The following is a 13,714-nucleotide window of genomic DNA, read 5'->3' on the forward strand; positions in this document are numbered from 1 at the left end:
GCTCTCTCGGCGTGTCCGAAGTACATATCGCGCCGGGAAAAAATCAAGACTTCTCTAAAAACTCGTGTCAAAAAGTCCTATAGAGACATGCTAATAAAGTCTTTGCCAATCGTCTCAGAAAACCAGTTTGGCCTTCTAAGCGAGGATGAGTCCGAAGGGGAGGATCCATGTGAAGGAACATCAACTGGGCCATTCTTTAATAAAAATGTTTCACAGGCTCCAAAAAGGAAACGCACAACTAACAAACAACCCCTATTAGCTGCCAGCAAAATTAAAACTAAAAGAAATCCTCAAAGTGGAAATAGTAATTCTTCCCCTCCTATTCAGAATCCTCCGGGTTTTAATCCATCCCCGAAGGACTTCCCTCCACTTTCTGGGAAGTCAAAACCCCAGGCTTCCCTTCAGAACTCAGGCCCATCAGTAGCTAACAGGAATGCTACAATTTCCAGAGAAACTGCATCTGATCCATCGTCGAATAGTTTTCCCAGCTTTTCGACTGATGGTAAGATGAAATTCTCGGAAATTGTTGCGTTCATCCTGGACTTTTTCAGTGTACCAGCAGGATGGAGAACTATGATTAATATGTTTGTACCCCTTTTGAGAGAAATTTTAAAAAAGAAAGCTCTCACCATGACCCTCATTTCAGAAACAATTTCTTTTGATGGCTAATTCATTCAATGAGGGAAGAGAAATTGTTTCTGTATTACAATGGAACTGCAGAAGTATTCTACCAAAATTAGACTCTTTTCAAGCTTTGGTACACAATTTGAATTGTGATGTGTTCGCCTTATGCGAAACTTGGCTCTCTCCAAACGTAGATTTCTCCTTCCACAGCCACAACATTATTCGCCTGGATCGTGATGGTCAAAGAGGGGGCGGCGTTCTTTTGGGGATCAAGAAATGCCACTCTTTCTATCGTATTCCACTACAACCATCTCCAGGTATTGAAGTCGTCAGTTGCCAAGCTAGAATTAAAGGCCAAGACCTTTGCCTAGCCTCGGTATATATTCCGCCAAATTCAAGCGTGAGCGGGAACCAATTGGCGAATATTATTTCACTTCTTCCAGAACCCCGACTAGTTCTGGGAGACTTCAACTCCCATGGCGTGGGCTGGGGTAGCTCACGTGATGATGATCGTGCTAACATGATATATGAGCTGTGCGACGACTTCAACATGACTGTCTTAAACAATGGGGAAGTGACTCGAATTAATGGATCCCAATCACAGCATAGTATTTTAGACCTTTCTTTAGCTTCTTCCTCTCTGAGCTTGGATTGTACGTGGAAGGTAATCCAGGACCCTCAGGGAAGCGATCATTTGCCTATCCATATTTCTATCACCAGTGGTCGTAGTCCACCCGAAGAAATCAATATTCCTTATGACCTCACAAGGAATATAGATTGGAAAAAGTATGCATCGGATGTCATTGAAGCCATCGACTCAACAGACGAACTGCCTCCGGAGGCAGAGTACAGTTTTATTTCCGGGACAATTGTGGACTGTGCAATCGGGGCACAGGTCAGACGGAATGAAAGCTCGACGATACAGAAACGGCCTCCCACTCCGTGGTGGGATGGAGATTGCTCGCGCGCGCGAACTGAAAAGTGCAAGGCGTTTGTTGAGTTTCGCAGAACCGGAATGCCAGAGAAGTTCCAACGTTACTTGGCCTTGGAACGCAAGTTCAAGAACTTGATCAGGGGCAAGAAACGGGGGTACTGGCGGCGATTCGTGGATGGGTTATCTCGAGAAACGTCTTTGCACACGCTTTGGAGAACGGCACGAAACATGCGAAATCATACTCCTTCGAACGAAACTGAAGAAAATTCAAGTCGATGGCTGATACAGTTCGCGAAAAAGGTCTGCCCGGACGCAGCACCAGCTCAGAAACACTATCGGGATACAGAGAATAGTTCCGAAACGGAGGATCAATTCTCGATGGTCGAACTTTCACTTGCGCTCTGGTCTTGCAACAATTCAGCTCCTGGACTGGACAGAATCAAATTCAACTTGTTGAAGAATCTGCCAGATACCGCTAAGAAACGCTTGTTGAATTTATTCAATAAGTGTTTGGAGCTAAACATTGTTCCGCATGACTGGAGACAAGTGAAAGTCATCGCCATCCAAAAACCGGGAAAACCAGCTTCAGAGTACAATTCGTATAGGCCGATTGCAATGCTCTCGTGTCTCCGGAAATTGCTCGAAAAAATGATTCTCTTTCGGCTGGATAAATGGGTTGAATCAAACAATCTGTTGTCAAGTACACAATTTGGATTCCGTAGAGGCAAGGGTACGAACGACTGTCTAGCATTACTTTCATCAGACATTCAATTGGCGTTTGCCCAAAAAGAGCAGATGGGGGCAGTCTTTCTGGACATCAAAGGGGCATTCGATTCGGTGTCCATAGAAGTGCTATCTAGTAATCTTAACTCTTGCGGACTTTCACCAATTTTGAACAATTTTCTATATAACCTGTTGTCTGAAAAAATCATGCATTTTAGCCATGGAGAAACCAACGTTAAACGAATTAGTTACATGGGTCTACCCCAAGGCTCATGTTTAAGCCCCCTGCTATACAACTTTTATGTCCGAGAAATCGATGCTTGTATGGCACAAAATTGTACGCTAAGACAGCTTGCGGATGACTGTGTTGTTCATATCACAGGTAAAACAGACACTCAAATAAAACCTCCGCTACAAGAAACTCTAAATAATCTATCACATTGGGCCAGGAATCTAGGCATCGAGTTTTCGCCTAGTAAAACCGAGTTAGTAGTTTTTTCAAGGAAGCATTCCCCTCCTCAAATAGAGCTCCTTATGATGGGTAGAACTCTAACTCAATCTCTCAGTTTTAAATATTTGGGTGTCTGGTTCGACTCTAAATGCCTCTGGGGAAAACACATTAGGTACTTGACACAAAAATGCCAAAAGAGAATCAATTTTCTTCGAACGATTACTGGAACCTGGTGGGGTGCTCATCCACAGGACCTCATCAGGTTATACCAAACAACGATACTGTCGGTCATAGAATACGGAAGCTTTTGCTTTGGGTCAGCCGCGGATACCCACTTGATTAAACTAGAACGAATACAATATCGTTGTTTGCGTATTGCCATGGGTTGTATGCAGTCGACACATACGATGTGTCTCGAAGTACTGGCGGGAATAATGCCGTTGAAAAATCGGTTCTTCGATTTATCGCTACGTTTCCTAATTCGAAGTGAAACTATGAATCCTTTGGTGATAGAAAATCTGGAAAGGCTTATGAATATTAATCCGCAAGTAAAATATGTAAATAATTATAAAACTTTTAGTCAATTAGAAATAAATCCTTCTTTATTAAATTCGGACACGAGTCACTTTTACCCGAGTAGCAGTTCCTTGATAAGATTCGATCTGTCCATGACCGATGACATCCGTGGAATTCCAGATCACGTCCGACCCAACATTATTCCTTCAATCTTTGCTTCAAAAGTACGTGAAATTGATCCTATAAAAATGTTCTTTACTGATGGTTCTAGAATCGACAACGCGACTGGCTTCGCAGTGTATAATGAGGGCTTTGAAGCTTCGTTCAAGCTTCGAGAGCCATGCTCTGTTTACACTGCTGAGCTAGCCGCTATTTACTGCACCTTGGAACACATTCGCACACTGCCCGCAGACCACTATTTCATCTATTCGGATAGTCTCAGCTCCGTTGAGGCAATTCGATCGATGAAACTGATGAAGCGCTCTTCCCATTTTTTGCTGGAAATTTCAGGGATATTGGGCGCTTTGATCGAAAATTCGTACAGGATTACCTTAGCTTGGATCCCGTCTCATTGTCTTATTCAAGGCAATGAGAATGCGGACTCATTGGCTAAGGTGGGCGCGTTACAAGGTGAAATCTTTGAGAGGATAATAACTTACAATGAATATTTTTCAATACCTCGCACTTTAGCGATTAACGCTTGGCAGTCTAGCTGGGACAATGGCACAAAGGGACGTTGGCTCCATACGATTATCCCTAAGGTTCCGACGAAGGCATGGTTTAAGCATTTTAACATGAGTCGCGATTTCATTCGCGTGGTTTCTCGGCTCATGTCAAATCACTGCCGGCTTGACGCGCATTTGTTTCGTATACAACTAGTTACAAGCAATGTTTGTGTTTGTGGGGATGGCTACCACGACATTGATCATGTTGTGTGGACGTGTGAACGGTTTGATCGATCGAGGGCTTGGCTACTGGATACCCTTAGGGCCCGACGTAAACCACCTGGTGTTCCAATTCGAGACATATTGGCAAAACTTGATCTTGAATATTTGTACCCTATCTACAAATATCTTAAAATGTCTGACTCGGTCGTTTAGTCCTCTTACCTTCCCTGTATATGTACCCTATTAATCTTCCCCCCTGTATATGTACCCTATTAATCGTGGCTTCGTTTCATTAATAGAGTAACCTCTCATGCGATGGGTCCGATAAACTCTACCAAAAGGCTGGCCAGGAAGACGATCATCTGGAGCAGCTATCGGAACCTCAGCTACAGGAAGCCACCAGCGTACCCAGATGGAAAATTTTTATACTGAACCCTAGACGTTCCCCTTCCCTCTCCTAAATTAAATTATAATCTAACAGTTGAGTCGCCGCGACTATTACGGCTCCCCCTTCTACTAACATAGATAAGTTAAGTGATACACTCGGCAAAATGAAACTTTGTAAGTAAAATGCCTTAATAAACAGACCTTTGATTAAAAAAAAAAAAAAAAAAAATTACGCTTCTACTTTCGAATCACGTTTACGTCTCGCAGAATAAGCCCCTTTTTACCAAGAGAATTACAACCTCTAAAGTAATCCAAAAATAAAAAGCCTGTTTCCTTAACGATTTTTTTCTTTATTGATTGTTAAAATAAAGAAACATTATTGTCTCATACCGTATTTGTTTTTCAACCGGCATGAATAGCGTGTCAGTGGAAAAGGCAAAGTTGGCTCTACAAAAATAGGCCAACTATTATTTGAGAACACAAAATAATGAATGTTTTCAACTAGCTAATCGCACCTCGGTCGAACCTCAATGGTTACGATATCGCCACCGCGCAGTTATAATGCGGAAGTAACCTTTATTCAATGATGTATAAATTTAGATAAAAAATCATTTTTACTGATCATTATTTATTTTTATTTAATTTTGGGAATAGCAAAAAAATTAATATGAAAATGCACACTTTAGAAAACAAAAACATATTGCAAATTTTTTCGCAATAATGTCAAAAAATGAAAATAATAATGAAGAATAACAGAAACAAACGACTTTCATGATTAACAACTTAAATCTTTAACATCATAAAACACCTGATAGTCCTGGTACCGCCTTTTAACGGTAACGTTAAAATTTCAGCGTGTAAATATCTCCGTCTGCCTGTATTAGCTTTGGAACCACATGGCCAAGCGTTCGTTGTTGTTCGATTAGTACTGCCAACGATTTATCTGCATCTGTAAAACCAGTGTATTTGATTAGAAAGATAACTACGAGTTCTTTTGAGGATCTATTACCATCAAGTTTACACAGATGGGCGGCGCATGGAAAAAGCAACTCTTTTGATAATCGTCGGATGTTACTAGGTTTGACTGGGCACACATTACCAAAATCTATAAACTGTACTACAAAAGTACTGCGATCGTCCGCTTGCTGTAAACAAACCGCCCGATACCACAGTTTATCTTCATCAAAAACGGCAACACATAGTTCGTTGGGTCTAAAAATACAAAGAAAACTGATTACATACATGGAATTTATATGATTGACTCTTCACATACTCGGGGTTGTAGCAATCGCCTCCAATTTTCGCAGCAAGGGTGTTGACTTTTACGGTTACAGTTTCATAAAACCGCACATTTTCTGGAGTGATTTCAGTCACGGTAAGAATGCCATGTTTAAGATCACCGTCATCCAGAATTGTGAGTTTAACATCATTCCGATCTGTTGTCAACTTTATCAACGGTAAATCATCAAGCATAAACTTATCTGGTTGCGATGTAGCTTGTTTGGTCTCCGTAACCTTTTGTACTTCCTTGGTATTCGTTTGACCGGCCTCTACTGTTTGGGGCTTAGTTTCTGTGATTCGTTCTTTTTCCGGGTTAGGCTTATCTGCGATTGATACTTTCGATTCGGGGACCTCTTGTTGTTTTTTCTCGAGTTCCTCCATAAGACTGGAAACAATCGTACGGTTTGTGGTCGTATCAATCAACTTGACGCCTGAAGCGAACGACGATCCTTCAAATAGGAGCCTCAGTTTGCGCTGGTCGGAACGTAAATTATTCAAAAAGTCAACTGCATTCGAGGCATCTCTGACGAGGGTCGGATTTAGGTCACGTATCTTAATTTTCATAGTGTGGACAGGCAAATGCGACACAAATTGATTAGGTGCATAAAACGTACCATTATGAATTTTCTTGATATTTCCGTTATCGAGATCTAGCAGCTGTAGTTCACCTTGAGGATCAACTTTCAGAACGCGTGCTCTATAAGGCATCATAATATCATCCATCCCTATGACGATATCATTGGGAGCGGGTTTTGTTTTAAGCTGTGTTAAATCAGGTAACATGGATTGCAATAGTTCGGTGAACATATTTATTTTGTCATGAGGGCATATGATAACTGTGCTAACATCGATCACTGAAGTAATTCGAACGATGCATTTATCTTGAGGAATAACCTGCCAATATCTGATGCCCATCTTTTGGAGATCGAAATCAAATTCTCGAAACAAGGCTTCCGCTAACAGCTTGATACCTTCGGTATCTTTGATCATACCTTTCATTACACGCTTTTCCTCATCGTAGCCGAGATTATCATAGCTAAATGCGATGCTAGGCATGAAGAACTTATTCTTGAATTCTTCCTCATTCATTAGGATTCGCTCGATATCCATTTGCAAGACCAGCTTGGGTTTTCTTTTATAGTCTTCAGGGAGAGTTCGAATCATTTCGTCTTTGGAAATCAGTTCGATTGTACCATTATCTACCGTATATATTAGAAAATTGGTTGCATGGGTGCTGATGATCAAACCCCGAGACCATCCGACACCAGGTGCATTAACGCAGATCACATCGCCTACCTTGGGCGCCGAGACAGCTGTAAAACTTACTGCGGCCTCTGGTAGCTGTGTGTACAGCTCTTTCATAATAGGTTTGACATGCGAACAAGTCAACATTATCAAAAGGGTCTTCGGTGTTAGGATGGTGATTATTCCACCAGCACCGGACTTATTCTCGCTACGCCCGACGATGTCTAGTAAATAAGTTACAGGTCGATTGGCCATTTCGACGATCATGCGATCTTGATTGTTTTGAACGACGCGAATGCAAAGATTTTCGCATAGCTCTAATTTTCGGTTTAGGTTGGCAATCTCTATTTGGAATGCGAATGCCCGAAGGTTTTTCATGAGCAAAAGGGGCTCACGAAGATCACTAGCGGGGATTGTTATCTCATTGCCGTAGTCTATGAGACGCACTCTCAAAAGGTGCTTTGCCGGGTCCACCTTTTAAAGAATCATTGAATAGAATGAAAATTTTTAAAATTTCCTTTGTTATACAAAAAAAAAATTAAACATAGTAAAATATTTTACCTTCTCAAGAATGACAACCCTGTAGTAAATATCTTCGAAAGGAGCAGCAAAGATGTCGTCCACCTGTATTTTATCGTACTCGATAAATTGAACTGCTTTGGTGTTCAGTTGGCTGTGGATATCACGTAGCAGTTTGTCACATTGAGTTTCGTGCGTGGCCTGAATTACCCAAAAGGCGTTTTGTTGATCTGGAACTCTACATTGTACAATTACATCGAATGGTTCGCCATTTTTTTTGTCCACTGGAAATGGAAACAGCCACGGTTTACGTTGTTGGTTCCTGTCGCTTTCATCAGGTTTCGCAGCGTCGTTCTTCTTTTTGTTCGACTGATGATTCTTGAGGACTTCCAGTTTGAGTTTGGCCAATGATTGTGGTTTCTCTGGAACGGTTGAGGATTCCGATACTTCCTCGATTTTAACCTGCGAAGATCTTTTCTCATTGGAAGCGGACGGTGCTGTGATTTGAATATTGGTAGTCGTTTTAGTTGGGCTTGTTGTTTTAGCTTCTACTGCCTTTTCAACAGGTTTGAAAGTGTTTTCTCGATTCACCGATATCTCAATTGTGCCGAGGGGAACATTTGGTTTGCGCAGTGGTTTCAACGAACGACTGTTGTTTGCCAGAATACGTAGAGAACTTTGGTCAGCGAAAATCGCTCCCTTTCGAGGTGGTGCCAAGCCACCACTTAAAAGATCTACGTAGCTATCGTTTGGATACAGCTTCCTTTAAGTGTAAAATCGAATTAGAAAATAATCTATTGCGTTCTATGTTTATCGAATTGAGGTCAAAATCAAATGTATAGGATACAAAATAAAAAATATAAGAACGTGTTACGTAGGGGGACGAAGGAACGAAAATTGCGTAATATTTAAATGACCCCTAAATACAATTTTGAGTAGGGCAAATGCCAAACACTGACATCTGTTGACAGCCAGTCGCAACCTGTCATCAAGTGAGATAGAATTTTCGTTTTTTTGCATAGTTTCCCCTAGTTAAAGAAAACTAGGGGTCGATCCTCAAGCTCCAATTTTGGGGTGGATCCATCATCTGAACCGATCTTTTCTTGGAGAACGGACAATCCTAGATGGACAATACGGGACAATACTATAAAGACTACCGGCTTGTTCGTAAATTGATTTTTCGGGTGATGTATCGATTTTTTTTTATACCTACATGTCAAATCACCTTCCAATGCTTTTGCATAGTTTGTTAAATTTACGAACGCCAGCATCGATAGAAAAAATCAATTTACGAACACGCCGTAAATAAGTCTAATTTCTTTATTTTGATCAATTCTATTCGACGATCCCGCTTATGATTATTTTATGACCTAATATTCCCTACTTTTAGCTACCCCAAGATTTGAACAAAAATTTATCTATAGTTTAAACAAGAAATTTGTTCAGTTAATTCTTGATTTCTTTTTATTCTAAAGATTACCGTTACGCTTTTGGTTCAATGGTGGCTGCTGAAAAACTTAACCTATACGTGTTGTACTTACGGAATACTGATGCAAATCCGCTTGTGTTCTGACCAATCGCGAATCTGGCATTCGACGGTGCAGTACACTTCCAAGCAGCGGCTACACATGAGATCCGCCGGCTGCTGGCAAAAGTTACATTGCTTCAGCATATTCATGGCTTCACTAATTTTTCACACGACAAAATATGCGTTGGAAAACGGCACGAGAAAAAAAACACCTTTGCTCGACGCACGAGGTTTACCAAAAGTGAGCAACTCAGACGAACGGGCTGCCAGTTTTTTTTTCTTCTATAGAATGTGGGGCATCGAAAACTTCCGACACGATTTCTATTCGCGATGGATGGCCCATCAGGTAAACTTTAACGTTTTATATTTAAAGTTAGGAAAAAAATTCATGCATGTTACGGCGTGTTCGTAAATAGATTTTTTCTATCGAATTGATTTTTTTTATCGATACTGGCGTTCGTAAATAATAAACAAACGCATGCAACATAGAGGGATTTGACATTTACCAAAAAAATCGATCGACGTATGCCTCACCCTAAAAAATCAATCGAAAACGCTGTTACAAAAGCTAAGAGGAGGAAGGAGGAAATCAAATTTGAAAATTACTGTGACCATTAACAGATAAGTGTAATTATTTCGCAAAGATGGAAAACGTATGTCACACTCTTTATTAATCTTGAAAACAAACAGAGAGCCCATTTTTAAGACAATAACATAAAATCCATTAAATTTTGGAATAATGCTTTTTCTCGGTGTATCCTTAACCGTGCTGCTATTATTCAAAAGCCCCTCGAATCGGGCGCAGTTTCAGTTCAGTGCCTTGTTGCGCAAATACCAAATTTGCAGGACGCAGCCAAAATTTCATTCAAAAATCGCTCAAGCAGAGTGGGTCTGCTCAAGGGGAGTGCAGTGGTTAGCTGAGTTTCGAACACGCAAGTTGTACTCCGGTTGAGCGATAAATCTGACGCGGTTCGTTCCGTTACGCCTTTCTTCCCCACCTGCTACTACTGCTGCTCTGGTAGATAGCCCTTTTGGTGTTAGTTGATGGTGCTTGGACATTTTTGACAGTGTGTATTCATTGGAATTTTTGCTGCGCTGGAATTCATCAATTCGAAACAACTTTCAAGGGTGGACCTTTTTTTCTGTCGGGAGTGGTAGATTGATATCAGTGGATTTTGAAACACCTTCAAGATACTGAACTTGATAAAAGTAAAATTGAAAAAAATCTGGATTCTGGGAGTTTTTTTCTGTGCAAATTGAATTAGCGTACGAAAATTGCCAGCAACAACACAGTTAAAGGGAAGAAGAAAATAAAGTGAAGCTATCTAGAGTCCTGAAGTTTGGCGAATAGAGATCCGGTAAGCTCGCAGCAGATACCCTTTCTCTGAAAGGAAGTTGAGAATAAAATTCTAGGTCATTGACTAGTGTTTCGGGAAGGGATAAAAGTGCACCGGGATATAGTCCGGGTTTCGATTACATAAATGAACGCACTTCACTTTTGGAGAAGCACTCGTTCTACTTGCCAGGCCACTGACTAAGCCCATCATCAGTAGCTAGCTCGAGCTGTGAACAACTGAACCGTATCATCTTGCCTGGCCGCCGTATTTCGTACGTGGATAACACGAGAGAAAAAAAAAGTTACGTTGTGTATGAGCAAAGTGGAAGAACAAAAATAATGAAATAAAATAAAACATCGGTCAGGAATTTTTGTCGTCGTGTTAGGTTTGCCATCCTGCTGCTTGACTAACCAGTAACCAGCTAGCCAACCAGCCAGTTCGCGCGGATGACCATCATCAACAGATCAGCACCAACCAGCAAAAGTGGAAGAGGTTTCTGCTGCTGAATCTGTTTCTTTCTCTTTTAAAGTATTCGTTCGTCGTGTGCAGTGTGCGGTTTCTAGGGTGACCAACCATTTGTTCCGTCCATTGGGTGTTTACTTCAAGGAGATTTCGATAAATCATTTACGTTTTTTTATAAATATGGCTTGGGAATTTGAGGGGGGTTTGGGAACTATTAAATATGCTACTTCTAAATTCGGAATTTATTCATTAAAGTTACACATGAATTTGAACTTTAATCAAATTTGTTCTCTTTAATTGGAATCTTAATTAGATTTCCGAATATGAATCAATAAAGAATCTTTATTTAGAATTTCAATACGAACTCAAATTTTCTTCATTCTTAATTCTGAATCTTCATTCAGAATCTGACATCTCAGTTCAGCTTAGCTTATACCGTATTTGTTTATGCCGAGGCATCCACTAGTGTTGCACTGGTGCACCACTAGGTGCTGTCAAACTGTTTGTTTATTCGGACGGTGTTGCACTGGTTTTGACCTGGTGTTGCACTGCCATCGGGCGGTGTTGCCCCGAAAATTTTGTCAGTGTTGCGAGAGAGCGTTTGAGTGAGTGAGGTAGCAATACACTGGCGACGGTTTATGTTTGTTTTTGTCGGGTACGGTGGACCACTGATCGAGGGGAGAAAACAAATACGGTATTAGTTGACTTCTCATATCCACACGGAAAAAACTTTTCACATGAACGCTACGTGAAAATGTACATGGATTTTTGCCACCATGAAAATCACGTGGAACCTACGTAAACTTCAGGTAGCGAACAGAGCTCACACAGCAAGCAGAATTCACGTAATTTTCATATGCGTTGAATGTGAAGATAACGTAGATCGAATGTGAAAAGGGATTCGTTCTGCTACATGCGATTCACATAGATTTCATTGAAATAAGAATGTAGGATTTTTTTTCGTATCATTTAAATAAAAAATATTTTATTTTTAAGGATTTTTATTATGCCACATAATTTACAAAACACTGTGCCATTTTTTCACTTTCACAACTACACTATTTTTTTTTTTTTTTTTTTTAATTTTATTAGAGACGTTTTAACAAAACTACACTATTTACACTTTCACTTTTCATTTAATTGACACAATAACATCGTCCAAAAAATGGCATTTCCCGAAATTGATGTGCCTCCACAGCGGTTTTCTGAAGTTGCAGCTGACCCGATTCCACATTCTGTTTAAATAGAAGAAATAGAAAAAGTTGTAAATAACAATCAAACAGCTAAATTCTTGATACTTACAAAAAACTGCTTTAAAATGTCTCTATTTGCCTGTAACAACTGTGCTAGAACTTGGAACCACGCCATATTGAGTCGGTATTCTTTTACAGAGATTTAACGTGAATGACCCATTAAGAGCTACGTGAACATCACATAGAATGCACCCATTCCGTCTATACTTGGTGGATCATTGGATTTTCACGTAAATCGAATGTGTCTTCATTTTGACAGAATATAATTATGTGAGTTTCACGTAAGGATCAAGTGTTTTTTTATTGACCTCTAAGTGATTCACGTAAGTCAAGCAAAAATTCACGTAACGAGCGCCTACGTGAAAATCCAGGTGAATTTAACGTTTCCTTTTCGGATGAGTGCATCTTAAATCATTGAACTTGAAGTGCATAGATATGATCATACATTTAAAACTTCAGTCAGATAACATATTTATTAGACTTTCTTTGAATCTGACTTCCGAGTTCAGTAATCCGAAATTTGAATCTGAATGCTTTATCTGGATTTCAAATTTGATTGAAATCTGAACCTTTTTTGAATCTGGTTTCTAAATCTGAATATTTATTACGAATCTTTGATTTTTTATTTGAAACTCGTTTATTTTGAAAGGGTGCCATGCGCAATCCCGATCAGGCACCCTTATTCTGGATTCTTATTCTGAATTTTAATTGAATTGAATCTAAATTTTGTATCTGAATTCTTAAAGTAATTCTGAATAAAAATTCTGAACCTGAATTCTGAATGTGGATCTGCAATTTCGAATCTGAATTCTAAATCGTGTAATCTGAATTCTCAATATGAATTCTAAATTTGGGTTTCAATCTGAATTTTGCATCTGAATTTGAATTCTTAACCTAAATTTTGAATCGAATACTGAATCTGATTTCTAAATCTAAAGTCTGAATGTGAATCTGAACTCTGAATCAAAATTCTGAATGTGGGTTCTGAATATGAATTCTGAACCTGAATCCACAATCTGAATCTGAATTCTGATTCTCAATCCTGAGTTCTTCATTTTAATGCTTGAACTGCATTTCGAATCCATATTTTCAATTTTTTTTTTTGATTTTAGACCATTGATTAGTTTATTCATCCCCAAAATTTGAATAATTAATTCTCTAACTAGATTCGTAATTATCAATAAGTTCTTGCTTCGATAGTAAAATCTTTATCTTTAAAATGACAGTTTTTGGATTTATATAGAAATATTGGGTTAGGTCTTAAAATTCAATTTTTAGCGAGGGGTCAAGAATTTTAAAGCTCAGTTTGTTGTTGTTAAGAAATTCTTATTAAAAATTTTAAAACAATGAATTTTGACTTCTGAGAAAATAAAAGTTAAGAAAAGGTCTGTTCATTCTCCGAATATTTATTCTTCAACCCTCTAGTGCACATTTACTAAAATTGTCAAACTGCAAGGAGAATAGTTATTTTCACATTTTTTTTCGCTAAATGATTCGAAAGATGTTGTTTATGATTCCGTAATGGTGACAGTTGTTTGACATGCACGTGGCAATCACTATAGTAAGA

General features: G+C 39.4%; 1 protein-coding gene and 1 pseudogene across 1 annotated transcript; both read right to left on the reverse strand.

Moving 5' to 3' along the window:
- Nucleotides 1-4,956: 4,956 nt before the first annotated feature.
- On the reverse strand, nucleotides 4,957-5,082 carry LOC129750245 (U4 spliceosomal RNA; annotated as a pseudogene).
- Nucleotides 5,083-5,177: 95 nt separating this feature from the next.
- LOC129747072 (uncharacterized) lies at nucleotides 5,178-9,324 on the reverse strand. Its single transcript, XM_055741088.1, has 5 exons — nucleotides 9,109-9,324; nucleotides 7,610-8,330; nucleotides 5,796-7,522; nucleotides 5,532-5,734; nucleotides 5,178-5,471 (listed from the first exon to the last, which is right to left on the reverse strand). Exons 1-5 carry the CDS (start codon nucleotides 9,243-9,245, stop codon nucleotides 5,365-5,367), a joined length of 2,895 nt encoding a protein of 964 aa, XP_055597063.1. The 5' UTR covers nucleotides 9,246-9,324; the 3' UTR covers nucleotides 5,178-5,364.
- Between the last annotated feature and the right edge of the window lie 4,390 nt (nucleotides 9,325-13,714).

Source organism: Uranotaenia lowii, chromosome 2 (genome assembly GCF_029784155.1).
Source record: "Uranotaenia lowii strain MFRU-FL chromosome 2, ASM2978415v1, whole genome shotgun sequence".
Classification (NCBI taxonomy): Eukaryota; Metazoa; Arthropoda; class Insecta; order Diptera; family Culicidae; genus Uranotaenia; species Uranotaenia lowii.

Excerpts from the sequence above, each read along its gene's own strand:
- LOC129747072 (XM_055741088.1), bottom strand. The coding sequence starts at position 9,245 with ATGAATATGCTGAAGCAATGTAACTTTTGCCAGCAGCCGGCGGATCTC. Across the intron at positions 8,331-9,108 it reads CGGATTTGCATCAGTATTCC|GAAGCTGTATCCAAACGATA; the intron begins GTAAGTACAACA and ends TTACACTTAAAG. Across the intron at positions 5,735-5,795 it reads GGCGATTGCTACAACCCCGA|ACCCAACGAACTATGTGTTG; the intron begins GTATGTGAAGAG and ends TTGTATTTTTAG.